The 17,906-nt window shown below is 41.7% G+C and overlaps 3 protein-coding genes across 7 annotated transcripts; 2 read left to right on the top strand and 1 right to left on the bottom strand.

Annotated features, from left to right (window-relative positions):
- Nucleotides 1-1,134: 1,134 nt before the first annotated feature.
- On the top strand, nucleotides 1,135-5,172 carry Hsc70-1 (Heat shock protein 70 cognate 1). Of its 3 annotated transcripts, XM_017244819.3 has the most exons (3): nucleotides 1,135-1,366; nucleotides 1,553-1,768; nucleotides 3,329-5,171. In XM_017244819.3, the coding sequence occupies exons 2-3, from the start codon at nucleotides 1,564-1,566 to the stop codon at nucleotides 5,038-5,040; spliced, it is 1,917 nt and encodes a 638-aa protein (XP_017100308.2). In that variant the 5' UTR covers nucleotides 1,135-1,366; nucleotides 1,553-1,563; the 3' UTR covers nucleotides 5,041-5,171. The 3 variants fall into 3 exon arrangements, with proteins under 3 accessions (XP_017100308.2, XP_043070157.1, XP_070136085.1); XM_043214222.2 differs by lacking the exon at nucleotides 1,135-1,366 and having other exon boundaries at nucleotides 1,392-1,768; XM_070279984.1 differs by lacking the exon at nucleotides 1,135-1,366 and having other exon boundaries at nucleotides 1,628-1,768; nucleotides 3,284-5,172.
- A 3,673-nt stretch (nucleotides 5,173-8,845) lies between these two features.
- LOC108127747 (uncharacterized) lies at nucleotides 8,846-15,952 on the bottom strand. 3 transcript variants are annotated; one of them, XM_043210826.2, is made up of 7 exons: nucleotides 15,002-15,952; nucleotides 13,840-13,986; nucleotides 13,615-13,776; nucleotides 13,310-13,486; nucleotides 12,984-13,202; nucleotides 9,615-9,907; nucleotides 8,846-9,548 (listed from the first exon to the last, which is right to left on the bottom strand). In XM_043210826.2, the coding sequence occupies exons 1-7, from the start codon at nucleotides 15,438-15,440 to the stop codon at nucleotides 9,378-9,380; spliced, it is 1,608 nt and encodes a 535-aa protein (XP_043066761.1). In that variant the 5' UTR covers nucleotides 15,441-15,952; the 3' UTR covers nucleotides 8,846-9,377. The 3 variants fall into 3 exon arrangements, with proteins under 3 accessions (XP_043066761.1, XP_043066760.1, XP_043066759.1); XM_043210825.1 differs by lacking the exon at nucleotides 8,846-9,548 and having other exon boundaries at nucleotides 9,803-9,907; nucleotides 12,385-13,202; XM_043210824.2 differs by lacking the exons at nucleotides 8,846-9,548; nucleotides 9,615-9,907 and having other exon boundaries at nucleotides 12,122-13,202.
- Nucleotides 15,953-16,741: 789 nt separating this feature from the next.
- Nucleotides 16,742-17,419, top strand: LOC108127749 (pre-intermoult gene 1 protein). Its single transcript, XM_017245018.2, has one exon. The coding sequence runs from the start codon at nucleotides 16,742-16,744 to the stop codon at nucleotides 17,357-17,359; it is 618 nt and encodes a 205-aa protein (XP_017100507.2). The 3' UTR covers nucleotides 17,360-17,419.
- The last annotated feature ends 487 nt before the right edge of the window (nucleotides 17,420-17,906 follow it).

Genomic DNA, 17,906 nt, shown 5'->3' with positions numbered 1-17,906 from the left:
TCGAATGAGAATTGGGGAAGATATAGCCATCACTGTGGGCCCTATAGGGAAAAACCCCCTTTTCAAGGGTTTCCATCACGAAAAATGGACAAAAAATCTAAAAAATATTTTGTCTCAGGATTTTGATGCAGAATGGTGGCAAATCGATCCAGAAATCGATTAGGGTACTCCGCTTGAGAATCGGATGAGAATTGGGAAAGATATAGCCATCGCTGTGGGCCCTATAGGGGAAAACCCCATTTTCAAGGGATCCCATCACGAAAAATGGACAAAAAATCAAAAAAATATTTTGTCTCGGGATTTTGATGCAGAATGGTGGAAAATCGATCTAGAAATCGTTTAAGGTACTCCGCTTGAGAATCGGATGAGAATTGGGGAAGATATAGCTATCCCCGTGGCCCCTATAGGGGAAAAGCCCATTTTCAAGGGATCCCTTGACGAAAAAAGGACAACAAATCTAAAAAATATTTTGTCTCGGGATTTTGATGCAGAATGGTGGAAGATCGATCTAGAAATCGTTTAAGGTACTCCGCTTGAGAATCGGATGAGAATTGGGGAAGATATAGCCATCCCCGTGGACCCTATAGGGGAAAACCGCATTTTCAAGGGATCCCCTAACGAGAAATGGACAAAAAATTTAAAAAATATTTTGTTTCAGGATTTTGATGCAGAATGGTGGAGAATCGATCCAGAAATCGTTTAAGATACTCCGCTTGAGAAACCCTTAAGGGGAAAGGAATCAAAGTACCATACTAGACTCAAAATAAATACTTTAAAAATACCCCTAAAAATGAGATATATATTGTTCATAGAAGCACATTAAAATCATTAAAAATAAAATAAATCGTCGGATTATTCATTTTTAGGTTTCATTTTCTATTACAGGGTCATAGAGCCATCGCCTCGTGTTCTGTAATTGTCGTTACTAGACCAGGTGAGACCTCCGAGTCCCAGGACCCCCCAAAAATTCCTCTCCCCTCTTGGCCATTTGGTGGGACTCGTTTGGCACCACAGCTGGTTATGTTGCCGTCGTCCGAGTGTCGTGGTCGAAAGCATCGTCGAAAATCGATCGTTTTTGGCCAGGGATCGGCTGTGTGGCAGCTCTCGGAATGCCGCCAGTTTTCTGGTGGCACTCGTGGCGCGAACATCTCCCAAACTAACAGGATTTGTATTGAAGGATCGGATTGGTTTTCATTGTGGCAACGTAGGGACAAACGGTAGGCGCTGTGGAGCTGCAAAGAGATAAGGCGCTCGAATTCTTCCGAGTTCTGACCTTTGTACTGCTCTTCCTGATCATATCCCTATACCTGTATCGGTTTGCCTTCTAAAGGACGAGGACAGCGGGGCTGCTCTGTGGATTATTGTGGTGAGGATTACACAACTTTGATTTTAATTTCAATTTTCGATTTAGATTTCGATTCGTAACGCCTCGGCTCGCCTCATTCTCGTTTTCGTTCTCGATCTCTCGATCTCTGGGGGCCTTGACGGCGTCCACCACACTGCACCCTGCACTGTCCACCGTGGCGGCATCATCGTGTTGGTCTAATTAAAGCCGCAGCAAAGATGCCCAAATTACCAGCCGTTGGCATTGATCTTGGTACCACGTACTCGTGTGTCGGTGTCTTCCAACATGGCAAGGTGGAGATCATCGCCAACGACCAGGGCAACCGCACCACGCCCAGCTATGTGGCTTTCACGGAGACGGAGCGTCTGATCGGTGATGCGGCCAAGAACCAAGTGGCCATGAATCCCAACAATACGATCTTTGGTGAGTCAAGAGACTTGGTGCAGCCCTCTCTGCCCTTGCCCCTCTCACAGTCACTCTCACTGTCCTAGTTTCTGTCTGGGGGTCCTTGTGAATATATAGTCTTCGAGTATGTCTGGTCGATCTGGTTTAATTACTGGCGAACTTTTCATGAATGAACTGCGCCCACATTTTGTTTATTATATCGCATTGCATTTATTTTAAGAAATTCTCACTCGCTGGCGCCAAACCGCATTTGCATCTCTGCCACATTTTGATGCACAGAGAAAAAGGGGGGAAATTATTAACTTAATAGATACAGAATTATAGAGTATCCTTCAAAGCAAAGGACTCTCCCTCTAAGGGACTGAATCCTTCCTTAAATTAATTTATTTAAATTATATTTTCTGTGTACATCTTAGCCAGAGATCTCCCCTAACCCGTTGACATTCTCTCCTAATGTCTTCTAGTGACACGTCCACTTGTTGTGTCAGTTCATTGGGTTTGTTTTTCTGCCAGTTTCTCTCCTGGGGTGAGGTTGATGATGCCGCTCCACCACCTCCCACTGGCCTCCGCCTCTTCCCTGCCAGCAAAAACTGTTTGCCATGTTTATTGGCATCATTTGTGTCGACTAAATATAAGAAAATAAGCCCCCACTGCAAGTTATGTTATGGATTCTCAGTGGTATTTGTTTTTACAAAAAATATTTTCATGTTCGGTGTGGAATGCTGCAGAATTTTCTAGCAAAATTCCTAGGGCTCTGAAAATGGGGGATTTTCTAAATATTTTTGCTTTTAAAGGATTAATATTTATATTATTTGATGGCTAGAAAAACATTAGGTATATTTTAAAAATGATAGAGTATATTTAAGCATAAATAGCAAATATAGACACACAGAAGGTTATGATAAAAAAAAAAACTATAAAAAAAGAAAACAAGAAAAAGAAAAAGGGAAGCCTATTAGTCCTTAAAGATACTATTAAAAATTCTCTTTTAAAAGGATTCAATTCATATCTTGAGCTAAGGAATATAACTATTATAATAAACTATTTAACTAATTTAACTATTATAAAAGTAAAAAATACATAAAATAAATTCAAATGCATTATTATATATACGAACCTAAAATTTGGACATAAATCACAATGTTCAAAAACATTTTATGTGGCTTACAGGTCGTATGAGTGATTTGTTTATATGCCAAAGCACAAGCGAATCTATTAAAATGAATAATAGTACATTTATATACACTATTTAATATTCCGAAGAAACCATTTTTTTACATATTCATATTCCCGTTTTTTCTGAAGATTTCTGGAGAAGATCTAATAGAAGTCTTCTTTCTCTTTTTGTATTTTCAGTCTGCGGGGCTGCATAGATAACGTCCCCCCTATAGCCTAGAAAGCAAATAGGTCAACCCCAAAAACACACACACAGCTACAAATGCCACATATACACCCCATGATATACACCCACATACACCATATATCCTTTAAATGTTAGCCAATAAAGCGAATCTGTTGTCCAAATGACCTTAGATTGTGTTTCAATTGGATTCTGACCGGTGTGATTCTGACTTGCAGATGCCAAGCGGCTGATTGGGCGCCGGTTCGACGATGCCACCGTCCAGTCGGACATGAAGCACTGGCCCTTCGAGGTTGTCTCCGAGAACGGGAAGCCGCGCATCCGGGTGGAGTACAAGGGCGAGCGGAAGAGCTTCTATCCGGAGGAGGTCTCTTCGATGGTGCTGACCAAGATGCGTGAAACGGCAGAGGCGTATCTGGGTGGCACTGTTACTGATGCGGTGGTGACCGTGCCCGCCTACTTCAACGACTCCCAGCGCCAGGCCACCAAGGACGCTGGCGCCATCGCCGGCCTGAACGTGCTCCGGATCATTAATGAGCCGACGGCGGCGGCGATAGCCTATGGATTGGACAAGCAGGGCACCAGTGAAAGAAATGTCCTCATTTTCGATCTGGGTGGGGGCACCTTCGACGTCTCCGTGCTGACCATCGAGGATGGCATCTTCGAGGTGAAGGCCACCGCCGGCGATACTCATCTGGGCGGCGAGGACTTTGACAACCGGCTGGTCAATCATTTTGTCCAGGAGTTCCAGCGGAAGCACAAACGGGATCTGGGCCAGAACAAGAGGGCTCTAAGGCGACTGCGTACTGCCTGCGAGCGGGCCAAAAGGACACTTTCCTCCTCCACGCAGGCCAGCATCGAAATCGACTCCCTGTTCGAGGGTGTGGACTTCTACACCTCGGTGACCCGGGCCCGCTTCGAGGAGCTGAACGGTGACCTGTTCCGGGGAACGATGGATCCGGTGGCCAAGGCTTTGCGGGATGCCAAAATGGACAAGGGTCAGATCCATGACATCGTGCTCGTGGGCGGATCCACCCGCATTCCCAAAGTACAGCGCCTGCTGCAGGATTTCTTTAACGGGAAGGAGCTGAACAAGTCCATCAATCCGGACGAGGCTGTGGCCTACGGAGCTGCCGTCCAAGCAGCTATCCTGCATGGCGACAAGTCAGAGGCCGTGCAGGACCTGCTCCTGCTAGATGTCACGCCCCTGTCCTTGGGCATTGAGACCGCCGGCGGGGTGATGACGACGCTAATCAAGCGGAACACCACCATACCCACCAAGCAGACCCAGATCTTCACCACCTACGCGGACAACCAGCCGGGCGTGCTCATCCAGGTGTTCGAAGGCGAGCGGGCAATGACGCGGGACAACAACATCCTGGGAAAGTTCGAGCTAACGGCCATCCCACCTGCTCCGCGCGGAGTGCCCCAAGTGGAGGTGACCTTCGACATCGATGCCAATGGAATCCTCAACGTGACGGCCCTGGAGAAGTCGACGGGCAAGGAGAACCGCATCACAATTACCAACGACAAGGGTCGGCTCTCCAAGGAGGACATCGAGCGGATGGTGAACGATGCCGAGTCCTATCGGCAGGCGGACGAGGAGCAGCGGGACCGGGTCAATGCCAAGAACCAGTTGGAGTCCTATTGCTTCCAGCTCCGCTCCACCCTAGACGATGAACAGCTTCGGACTCGCATCAGCGATGCCGACCGGGAGACAATCCTCCAGCACTGCAACGAAACCATCTCCTGGTTGGACGCCAATCAGTTGGCTGAAAAGCAGGAATTCGAGCACAGACAGCAGGAGCTGGAGCGCATCTGCAGTCCCATCATGACCAGGTTGTACCAGAGCGCCGGCATGCAACAGCCCCCGCCTCCGCAATCGGGAAACTCTAATGCTGGAGGACCCACCATAGAGGAAGTGGACTAGGTCCTTAGTTCTTGAACTCCGCAGACCTCTGAGAGATTTTAAATTGTTTGTTGAAACGGAAGAATATCCTATCCCATCCGAAACCCATATAAATTGTTAGTTACGCCTCGAAATTCCTAAAATATACAACCCATGAATTTATTATAAAATAATATATTTTGGGGGATAATTTTTGGGAGTAAGATAGAAAGGATAATGGGGTTTTAATGGTAGAGCTCTGTTTATAGTTTCCTTTCAAATAAGCGGCCTTCTCAAGGGTCTCTTGAAGACTTCTTATAGAGATCTTTCTTCTGAAATTCCTTAGAAATACATAGAAATCAAAAAACCACTTATTCAAAACACAAAATTGCATTTATTTGTATTTACTCCCAATATCAACCAACACTGAACTCCAGATATGTGCCTACTCACCGTATGTACCATATAGTAGCTTAGTTAAGTACAAATATACATAGGGCTATGCATATGGCTTTGTATATAGTGTGTAGTAGGTGTGTGTTTATGTAACGCTCATTGGTATTACCACTAACCATACAGCATATAGACAACCCATTTCATACAACGAAAATGGACGCGAAAATTTCTTGCGACAGGCCCCAGCAGGCCCCAGAGCGGATTTCTTACGCTCTCTTACGCTCATCGTTCGTTCATCTTACGCTCATTCTCGCAATAAATGTTTTCTGTTTCTCAGTCTCTAAACGGAGCGCGATGAAGAAGGTTGGCCTGCGCTTCGGTTGATCTTTGTATGTATGCGTGTCACACATTCACATACATGGGTGTATGTGTGCGTGCGATTTCGTTTCGAAGCCAGCGCACAAAATTTTGATTTTTCTTACTTTTAAGGCTTGCTACCCTAACAAAATTCGGGTATTCGTTATTTGATGAAATGACGAAAGAAATTATATTATTTTTTATTTTATTTTTTTTTATTATTTCAGCATACATTTTTAATTTATTTAGGAATAAGATTAAGTGTTAGTAGTAAAATGTTTTCTGTATATATATTTTTACGAATCATTAAAAATCAATATACTGAGAAAGTGTCAGAGTATATTTCGGTCGGAGTCACTTAAAGCGCCGATTGCTTTTAAGTTTTTGTTGTTCTGCAAGAGGCTTGTGCATGCCTACTCTAACGATGGAATGATTTTTAGGGGAGGGTGAAGACACGAAAACAGCTGATGGACTTGTTTACCTTTTTTGTTTACAATTTTTCAGGCACTTGTTATTATATTTTGGGTTATTGTGAGATTTAATTAAATTATTGTCGTTAATTTAATAATTTCCTTATATATATTTCCTTATATATAATAACTTTAAAAAGTAATTTAATTCTTCACCCGTCTTCACCCTCCCCTAAAAATCATTCCATCGTTAGAGTAGGCATGCACAAGCCTCTTGCAGAACAACAAAAACTTAAAAGCAATCGGCGCTTTAAGTGACTCCGACCGAAATATACTCTGACACTTTCTCAGTATATTGATTTTTAATGATTCGTAAAAATATATATACAGAAAACATTTTACTACTAACACTTAATCTTATTCCTAAATAAATTAAAAATGTATGCTGAAATAATAAAAAAATATAATATACAAAATAATATAATTTCTTTCGTCATTTCATCAAATAACGAATACCCGAATTTTGTTAGGGTAGCAAGCCTTAAAAGTAAGAAAAATCAAAATTTTGTGCGCTGGCTTCGAAACGAAATCGCACGCACACATACACCCATGTATGTGAATGTGTGACACGCATACATACAAAGATCAACCGAAGCGCAGGCCAACCTTCTTCATCGCGCTCCGTTTAGAGACTGAGAAACAGAAAACATTTAATGCGAGAATGAGCGTAAGATGAACGAACGATGAGCGTAAGAGAGCGTAAGAAATCCGCTCTGGGGCCTGCTGGGGCCTGTAGCAAGAAATTTTCGCGTCCATTTTCGTTGTATGAAATGGGTTGTCTATATGCTGTATGGTTAGTGGTATTACATACTCTATATAATATGGTATATAGAACGGATCAGTAGTAGATAGGATACAACAAATAATGGAACCAAACAAGGTACGGTAGATAGAACATCAACTACGATCAACAACCTTGGTATCAAATATTAAATTATGTTACAATCGGGATTATTCATTTACAATTTCAGCTACGCCTATTCGATTATTGTTTTCGGTTGAAACGCCTCTGTAGAAAAATTCGTAAATCGTAAACTAAAATTGACTAACGTTTCCACAATTATTCCTAACAACTAAACATAATTATATCCTTCACTGAGACTATCCATACATATCTTTTGATCTTTGAACGTGGCGATGGTTTAGCATAATTATTGATTTAGCTAGAACGAACTGGCATGTACTCCGTGTACAATGTACCTGTTGTATAAACCGATTTCATCATATATATAAATTCATCTTGTGTATATTATATCAGTACTATCTCATACCACTAACCATACAGCATATAGACAACCCATTTCATACAACGAAAATGGACGCAAAAATTTCTTGCGACAGGCCCCAGCAGGCCCCAGAGCGGATTTCTTACGCTCTCATACGCTCATGGTTCGTTCATCTTACGCTCATTCTCTCATTAAATGTTTTCTGTTTCTCAGTCTCTAAACGGAGCGCGATGAAGAAGGTTGGCCTGCGCTTGGTTGATCTTCGTATGTATGCGTGTCACACATTCACATACATGGGTGTATGTGTTCGTGCGATTTCGTTTCGAAGCCAGCGCACAAAATTTTGATTTTTCTTACTTTTCAGGCTTGCTACCCTAACAAAATTCGGGTATTCGTTATTTGATGAAATGACGAAAGAAATTATATTATTTTTTATATTCTATTTTTTATTATTTCAGCATACATTTTTAATTTATTTAGGAATAAGATTGAGTGTTAGTAGTAAAATATTTTCTGTATATATATTTTTACGAATCATTAAAAATATATATACTGAGAATATGTCAGAGTATATTTCAGTCGGAGTCACTTAAAACGCCGATTGCTTTTAAGTTTTTGTTGTTTTGCAAGAGGCTTGTGCATGCCTACTCTAACGATGGAATGATTTTTAGGGGAGGGTGAAGAACCGAAAACAGCTCATGGACTTGTTTACCTTTTTTGTTTACAATTTTTCAGGCACTTGTTATTATTTTGGGTTATTGTGAGATTTAATTAAATTATTGTCGTTAATTTAATAATTTCCTTATATATTTTGGAACTTTAAAAAGTCGCCGCTCGAATTTGTTTAAGTGACTCCGACCGAAATATACTCTGACATATTCTCAGTATATTGATTTTTAATGATTCGTAAAAATATATATACAGAAAACATTTTACTACTAACACTCAATCTTATTCCTAAATAAATTAAAAATGTATGCTGAAATAATAAAAAATAGAATATAAAAAATAATATAATTTCTTTCGTCATTTCATCAAATAACGAATACCCGAATTTTGTTAGGGTAGCAAGCCTGAAAAGTAAGAAAAATCAAAATTTTGTGCGCTGGCTTCGAAACGAAATCGCACGCACACATACACCCATGTATGTGAATGTGTGACACGCATACATACGAAGATCAACCAAGCGCAGGCCAACCTTCTTCATCGCGCTCCGTTTAGAGACTGAGAAACAGAAAACATTTAATGAGAGAATGAGCGTAAGATGAACGAACCATGAGCGTATGAGAGCGTAAGAAATCCGCTCTGGGGCCTGCTGGGGCCTGTCGCAAGAAATTTTTGCGTCCATTTTCGTTGTATGAAATGGGTTGTCTATATGCTGTATGGTTAGTGCTCATACTAACGATAAACTGTAGACTAAGTTAGACTAATCAATTCATGTCGATCTAAGTGAAAAGCCAAGCTTACGGACTCAAAGGCTTAACTTGTATTTACTCCCCCTCACTTGGCTCTCTCTCTAATTATTATTCTTTTAATATTATTTGTTATTGGAATTCTTGCTTGTATAACTTCTACAAAAAACTGTATGACAATACACACACACGTATAAAATGTTTCGATTAACTAGAGCACCCCCTACGCAATATGATACACACAAAAGGCTTCCTATTTTGAGAACTCGTATGTGAATTTTTTCTAAACTTATGCACTAGTTACGCCTATTTGGGGCTACTTACTATGTTACACATAATCTATAGTCAAGACCCTAGACTAACTAGCACACACTCGTTTCACGTTCAACGTCCAATTTGCATTCAATTTAATTAGCAATTCTGCAATTAGCGCCCATTTCCTAGTTTGCAAATTAAATGAGAAATCTTCGATTGACTTACGAACTAATTACAACTCGGGCCTAACTTTAGCACTAATTTTAGAGGGCCTCAGTCGAGGAGCTGCAGGGGCCGTGGTAGCCATTCGTACTGGCGGGGGACGACTGGGCGGCACTTCCGCGCAGAACAGCTCCCGGAGATCCAGTGGATCCTGCCCCCGTAATCTGAGGCTGTACTAGCTGCTTAAAAGTAGTTTCCAGCCTGGGGGGATACTGGCGGAAAAAATAGTACGAAACATGAATTACAGCCACCATTTATCATCCGGTGCCATAACTCACCTCCTGATTCTCATCCAGCGATGGCAGCAGCTCGTCCAGAGAGTTGGGCGTTAGGGGGCTGGGCGTGGCCATGGTGACGCGACTGAGGGCGCCGTGCTGGAGCAGCGCCTCCCCAATGATGATCTGCGGCTTGTTCTGGGTGAGGTGCTGCTGCTGCTGGAGCCGCGCCAGGCGCAACTTCATCTCCTGCCGGATCTCCTTCTGCTGGACCTCCTTCTCGAAGCGCATCATACTGTAACTGCGCACCGAGGAGCTCGTACTGTGGACCGATGCTAGACTTGGTCTTCGAGAACCTGCAATTTGGAAATGGAACAAAAAATGCCAGGACTGTCAGAACCAAGGACATCTTCAAGTATTTCTAGGATGTGGGGTTGCTGTTTTAAAATCAAATATGTATTAAAAGCATTTTGTTGGAGTAAACGGCGTGTCAGAGAAAAATAGTAAAAGTTGTACATGAAGGAGCGGAGGAGCAGAGATGCAAAGCCACAGCGAGAGTTCAATCCAAAGCGTTTTTTTATTGGAAAGTATAGTATAAAGCGAGTGCAAACAGATTTAGAGTATCAGAGTATCAAAAATATAGAAGCTTTTTTAGAATTCACAGCTTTATAGATTAGATTTTCCTATTCTGATTCTTGTTATTTAGTAAATAAATAGATATTTCATACAAAAAGGTTTTCTAAACAAAGGCAATCTCTTGTTTTTAAAATAGAATTGTAAGCTAGTTCCTAAAAAAAAGGCCATAATTTGGTGTCTGATACACATCTTCAAATAATTAATACAATTTTTTAAAAGAATTCTTATAAACCTATTACCCATTAAACTAAAGATTCTTATTGAGAATTAAGTTGTTCATAATCTACCTTTTTTTGCAAAAATTTCGAATAACATCCCCTTAAAATAAAAGAGGGTTTTAAACAAGTAAAGTAAGATACTATTAAAATATGAAACACCCCTCATAGTTCACCTCTTCAAAGATTTCCCTACATAAGCATTATGTTACTCATACGCCATGTTGTACAACTACTTGACCTTTCCCTAAAGTCTATGTCTATTATCAAAATTCTATTTACAAAACTGGAAAAGCTGCCTCCCAATGTTTCAATAGATAATACCCATTATTTGAAGGAAAGCAGATAAACATGAACTTCAAACAGGCAAAGTTTGTTTGCTATTTCAACTTTAAAAATTCAAGGCTCTGAAGAAGAAGAAGAAGAGGAAGAGGAAGAAGAGTAGATTAAGAAGAAGAAGAAGGAAGCAAAGGACATTCACATATAAAGTTGCGGGGTAAACATACATCCTATATAGATATATATATATAAGTATATATAGAAGGAAAATTTTCATATTGTTTATCGATTCGTATTTGTGTGTGTTTTGGGTGTGTGTGTGTGAGGGTGGTGTTAGTGTATTGGTGAAAACTTTGGGGACTCATCCAAATAAGTTCAGGCAAAGGTCAGCCTTTTGGTTGAGTGGCTCGAAGAATCCTGGCAGCAGACAAGTGTCCTTAGCCAGCTGCCAGGATGCATGCATTTTCAATTATGTGGGTTAGTGGGATTCCTGTGTGCTTGTCAAATTTTGTATTATTTTCTCCAATATTTTGATTATTATATTATATTATATATTTGCTAAAAAATCGTGTACGGCTAGATTATTTTGTGGGGTGTTGGAAAAGTTGGAAAAAAACGATTTCCTATGGACATAGTCACCGCCATATTGCTTCAATATCATCTTGTCGAAATCTTTATCTGCGGGTCTTACATTTCTGGAATTGTCTGTTGATTTCATTAAATCACTCTCCATATTTAATTAATTATTTATTTTGCTCTTGGTGCTTGTGTGTGTGTATGTGTGTAGAGCTGTATTGGTATGTGTGTGTGTCTGTGTGTGGTGTGGTTGTGTGGGTAAGTAAAAACAATTGAACAATTTGGTAACTGGAAACAAAGGTAGCTCGGAAGCACATTTAACATCGATCATCAAATATAAACACAAAATATGGTTCTGTGGTTGTCTTGTCTTCAACTAGAAATAATTCTCAATGTAATACTAAGTATACAAGCAGAGGAGATTGGGGTCTACCAACGCCAATATTGTACAGAAATCAAAGGTCTCACAGTAAACAAACACAATTAATTCGATAATGAATGAAGAGCCTAATTTACGAGTTTATAATGTGTTTCCATCCACTGATAGGTATGCAAAATGATGTATTTGGATACTGAAGATGTATTATCATACATTGATGTATGAAGAAATTTTAGAGAAAGAATTTTAGATGTCTTAAAGGAAGGGTTCTTAGTTAAATAGACTTAAATACTTAAGTTGAATCAAAATAATATAACCAAAAAAACGATAATTAAATACTAAAATTTAGAAAGATTAGATTAGAAATAAGAAAAGATCTTTAAGATCTTAAGATTTTCTTTCTTTAAAAAAATAACTAAAAAAGTCAAACAATAATTACCATAAAATAAATAATTTAAAACCCAAATAAAATCTCTAAACTTTAAAGGACTTTTGAATGACATTTCCATTATAAGAACGGATGCAATAACGGAACATTTAGGATTAGCACAAAATGTTATTGTTGTTTCTGTTCTGTCACTGTTTTTTTTTCTCTTCAAGTGGAGACGAGAAGGATGCGAATGTGAATGCAGATGACCAGGCAACACTCTTGAACAATGGATGCTGGATGAGGATGAGGATGTGGATGTGGACGTGGTGATGAGAGGTGATGTCTCGGCGACTGAGTTGGATGATTGAGTTGATTTACCGCAAATCGGGGCGTTTCACTCGCCGGCGTGGGCAGTGCGCCAATTTGCAGATGCTGCAGCTCGGCGCCAGTGGCGTAGCCGCCGCTGGAGTCGCCGCCATTGGTGTCGACGGCATCGCCGACGACGCCGTAACCACCAACCACACCGACATAGCCAACACCACCACCACCCAGACGGGCATGTGCATGAGGGACTGTGCTGCTGGGTTCTGTGCTATGCGGGGGAGGACCGTACTCATCGTCCTCCTCATCCTCATGGCTCCCACTATTATCAATTCCATTCATGCCCAACAGGGTCCTAAATCTATCCTGATTCTTCGACCGTCCCGGCGACAGCTCGAAGCTGAGCAGGTGCCGCTGGTGGTTAAGTTGCTTCTGCAGGTGGCGGTTCATTGAGATAGTGCTCTCGCAGCTGCGGCACCCGCTCCCGCTTCCGCCGCCACCCCCGCCACCGCCACTGCCGTTCTCGTCGAGATCGTCCCGCGAGTGCTGACTGCACCCGGCTCCGGATGTATGCCGCGACGAGGCACGCGAATTCTGTTTGGACACGGCCGCTATGTGACACGATATGAGCAATATGGCGGCCGATCTAGCCGCACCTGTACGAGACGTCGACACGAGGATGCCCTTCGAGCCTCCGCCAGCTCCTGCGACGCTACCTGCTCCTCCGCCGCCGACGCCAGCCCCACCTCCGGCCGCTCCTCCACCCAGTCCGCCGGACGAAGCTCGCCGCCCGTGGCCATAGGAGCCAATGGATCCCGTCGACCGAATACTGGACCGCGAAGACGGACGCGCCGAGTGTACCGTAAGCGGTATTCCTAAAAATAGTAAAGTTTGTAAGTTTTTATTTAGTTTTAGTAGAAATTAAGCTTTAAAATCCCTTAAATATCCCCCAAACCCTAACCCCAAAGGTTCCTCCTCTTACCCGTATCACTGGAGTAGAGAATGGGCGGTGCAATGCTGGCATCTCCGTAGTTTCGACTCCGCGGATACTTTGTTTTGCTAAACAGATGCAACACCATGCAGATTAGTCCGGCCAGGACAGCAATTCCAGTGGAAACACCTAGCAAAGTGGGTAAATCCGAGCTCAATTCACTGAGGTCTGTAGAGGATTAGAGGCAGGAAAAATATGTAATCTTTTTATGAAATTAACAAAAGGAAGGAAGTGTTAATCCTTTTAAGAGGGTATTAAGTTGAAGGACCCTATTTGAAGGGAATCCTTGGCCTCACCTGGTGTACAAAAGACACGTCGTGTGGGCTTCACATAACTGACCGAGTGGAAGCCACTGACGCACTGGCACATCGCATTGTGACGCACCTGAACACAAAGGGAGTTCTCGTCGTTGTAGATGCACGTCTCATCGTAGAAACACTGATCGCCTAGCTTTTTAGCTAAAAAATCATAAAAAATATTCTATCAAAACTTAAGCTATATTATAAGAGAAGTATACTAACGTTTGGCGCAACCCTTAATCAGTCCTAGCTGCACGGGATAGTTGCGCTCACAGGTGCAGGTCTGAGTCTCCTTGTCGCAGGACACGTGCAGCAATTTGACGTCACATTTCAACTCGTTGCACGGAGCTCCAATGTATTTACCCTTTGCTGCAATGCGCCATGAAAAATTTGCATGAGAAATTAAGCCCGGCAAGTGAGAATGTAAGGCAGTTAAAATGTACAAGTGCCCAATAAATTAGAGCTCGTTGAGCTTTTGGGTCTTTTTGGGGGCCTTAAACGAATTAGTTATATAAGGTTATTAACAAGCCCAGTCAGTCCTTAAATGCCAAATGATGCCCAATACATATTTAAGCAGATATAATTTGCAATTTTGGCAATCTATTTATTTGTTTGTTTGGTATTTGGAATTTGCATTTTTGTGCAAATTAAATCAGCTCATTTGTTGCCCAAACATGCAATGCAATTCCATTAAAATCCAATAATATCCGCTGCTGCTAGTGAGCCACGAACAGGACCTTCTGGGCCCTGTACCCCCATCATTGAATGTACGGAGCAGTTGCTGTGGTATTTTGTAATTCCCGCATCATGGCCATAATAAAATGGATGAACCATGAATCATATCGCACAGCAGCCAAGTGCAGCTGCATTTGCGGCAGATGCAGTGCCAGGTGGACGGCGAGTGCCAAAAATAAAAGTTAAACAACAACGGGGGATGAGGACGTGGACGAGAACGAGGACGACGTAGTGGAGGACCAGCATGGCCAGTGGATGTTGTGCAATTTATGGCTTCCATGATCTCAGAGGAGCTCGGTGTTGGGACACCGCAAAAGCTCGATGCGATGCGAAATTCTGGCTAAGAGTATTATCAACAAAATATTTATATATTTTGCCACAGCAACCGAAAATATTAATTTTTAAAAGTGGATAAGAGAGAAAACAGATGGGATTAGCTAAAGTTTAAAAGCTAAAATGAAATATGCACTGAATAGATATATTTTTGTTGGATATTTTCAATAAAATCATAAAACAGAAGTCATTATTAAATGGCTTAAATAAATATAACTCATACGCCCTGTTGTCTTTGATAAAATAAGTTACCCAAGAGACTTATGAGTAATATTTTGTTAGAAAAAGGATTAGTATTTAAGATCTAAAACCTCACCCGACTTATTATTAAGCAAGGCCTCCAAATCATCGACTTCATCCGGATAACTGGCATCGTAGTCATCTTCAGGCACATTGGCAGCTTCACGTTTCCAAGCACGTTTCTCCACCAGGTTCTCCCCCAGCTTTCGGCCCTGCTCCTGGCCCAAATGTTTAGCCGATGAAAGGTTTGCCATCGCGGGCATCGCCACCCCAGTGACCATATCCGAAGCCGTGGCGGATACGGACACCGAGACGGAGGCATGGAGCAGCAGGAGGCAGCCGTAGAGGAGCATGACCTGACCCAGCTGCATGACCATCAATTGGCAGCCGTGCTGCTTCTGGGCGTGCTCAGGTTCGGGCTTTTGTTGGTTTGGTTGCTGTTGGTTTTGGGGCGTCAGTTGCAGCGCCATCAGCTGCAGTCGCTGCAGTAGAAAGGGCAACGTTAACTTCGCCATTCTGTCATTTTCGCACCGGCTTCTCAACAGACTCGCAATTGTTTGTCAACTTTCGCCATTCGGCCACAAACTTTCCTAGCTAGTTCCCGGCAGTTGCGTCTCGTTGGTTTTTGGCTCGAGTTTCTGTGTACACTTCCGTTTGCTCAGCGGCTGAGTGGTTGAGTGGTTCAGTGGCTCTATTTTTTTGGACAAATTGGCCGACTCCCGGTGCACATTACGTATACGTCATGCGACCCGTTGTTGCCGTTGCCTTTGATTTTTCTGCTGCTGGTGCTGGTAGTAGTAATGCTTGGAGGCCTTGTCCCGCCTGCCGCTGTCAAGTGGCAAGCCAACCAGCAGCCTGCCCTGCATGATAATTTTATATAATTTTCGTTAGCTGCTGCAAAATGGTGGTCGTTCCTGCAGTTTCTGCCTCTGCCGGTGCCGTTTCTACCGTTGCGGTCATCAGCGTCATCATCTTCGAGTGACCCACTAATGTGTGTTGCATGTGCAGCACACACCGGCCTCCTCCTCCTCCTCCTGCCCGCCTATTGCTCACACTAATGCCTCTGCTCCGAGCTGGGTATTAATTCCATGCAAGTTTAAGATTTATGGCACGAACTTTTCAAATCTGGGTGGGTCTTCGGCTCGTTATCCCAATCTGAAATTGCACGGAAAACGGGTCAAACATATAAATTTAGGCTTCTATTAAAATAATCATAAATAATTTAAGCACTGCGTGCCATCAGACTCATGTATTAACAGGACTTTAAAAACATATTTTAATGTGAAACAATTTCTTCAAGTGGCTGAATAATTTTGTAGGTCAAGAAACGTTTATTTTTAAACAAGATCGGGTAGACATTCTTAAATAAATAAGAATTAAGAAAGTCTACTAAAAAACCTTAAATGAGAGTGTTATTAACCCGAAATGCCCCCCAAAAGTGTTCTATAAAAGGTATCTTGTATGATTACAAATTTTATAGCAGTATTTCCAATATATTTTTACCTTGTTTGTATTAATACTTCTGCCAGGAAGCGATTAATATCTTAAGATTTGAACTTTTTATATTGAACTGCTTTCGTTTTATTTAATTTATCATAATGAGCTCCCAAAAAAACACAGAGAAATAGCACACACAGGTGTTTAGAGCCTCTGGCAAGAAATTAAAAAACTGGCAACCAAATATTTGCTCGGCAAATAAATAAATACTCAAAATAAAAGTTAAATTATTCTCCTGACTTTTTTATGCCAAAAAAAAGCTATAAATACCCCGGATTAATGTCATTTCTATTCAGAAGTCTATTGAACACCTTTTTAAATGAAGTTGCTGTGGATCTTGGCATTGGCTTTGGCAATTGTCGCCGTGGCAGGTGATGATGCTGATTCGGAGGAATATTACGATGATGATTATAATTATTATGACGATGACGACACCAATGAAGCTGGATCTGTAGCTTCCACAACAGAGGCAAACGCCGCTGTCCCGGCAGCCCCGGCGGCAAGTGCTGACGACTCCGGCGACGACATAGGAGCAGATGATTCTGATACCAGCTCTGATACCTCGACCGACGACGATTACAGTTATGATGACTATGGGTCTGACGAAAGCTCCAGCGAAGACGACGATGGATCGAGCAACTCACCCACTACAGGCACCAAGACGGGCTCGAAAAAAGCTAAGAACGGCAAGAAAAACGCCAGGAAAAACGGCAGGAGAAACGGCGGAAAAAGGCTTCGTCGCGCCACCACTGCTGCCCCAAAACGTAGCGCCACTGCGGCTCCAAAACGTCGCCAAGCAGCAGCCGCCACAGCCGCCAAGAAGCAAACGGCTGCCGTGAAGAAGACCCCAGTTGCGTCAGCCAAGAAAAGGCAAACAAACGCGGCCCAAACCAAGAAGGCCAATACAGCCAACAACAAGCGCAGGCGTTCGGGATAATAAAAAGGATTAAGAAGGATTAAGCTAATGATCCGCGATAATTTCAATAAAATTTAGTTCTCAAAAGGGCAATGAAAATAAATAAACTCATTTAAAATTGTCTTAAAAACTAAAAAAATGAATGTTTGTTATATTTTTTATAAAGAGGTTTTTAAAGATTTTAATAAAAAAACAAAGAGCATCTCAAATTTTGTATTTAAATTTTATAAATTTCATTGAATTTTGGGATATAATTTTTCTATTTACTTAGAAACAAAATTTAATTTCTAAAAAAACAAAGAAATAGCACACACAGGTGTTCTAAAGCTCTGGCAAGAAATAAAAGAATAGAAAATGTACTTTGTACTTTAAGTATAAGCCGATCTTTAAGCCAAAAAAATAATTTAAAACCCCAAAGAAGTTACTCTTCAAAAGTTATTGCCTAAATGGAAGCCTATTAGTTCAATATATTATCTGAAATTATAAGAATTTATTATATTATTCCCACATTCGTATTCAACTAAAGTTTAATTACAAAACTAGGGTAAACACAGTTGATTTCATCTAA

This window comes from Drosophila bipectinata, chromosome 3L (assembly GCF_030179905.1).
Source record: "Drosophila bipectinata strain 14024-0381.07 chromosome 3L, DbipHiC1v2, whole genome shotgun sequence".
In the NCBI taxonomy this organism is placed as follows: domain Eukaryota; kingdom Metazoa; phylum Arthropoda; class Insecta; order Diptera; family Drosophilidae; genus Drosophila; species Drosophila bipectinata.
The sequence above is the reverse complement of the archived record's forward strand: the minus strand, read 5'-3'. Positions and strand labels throughout refer to the sequence as shown.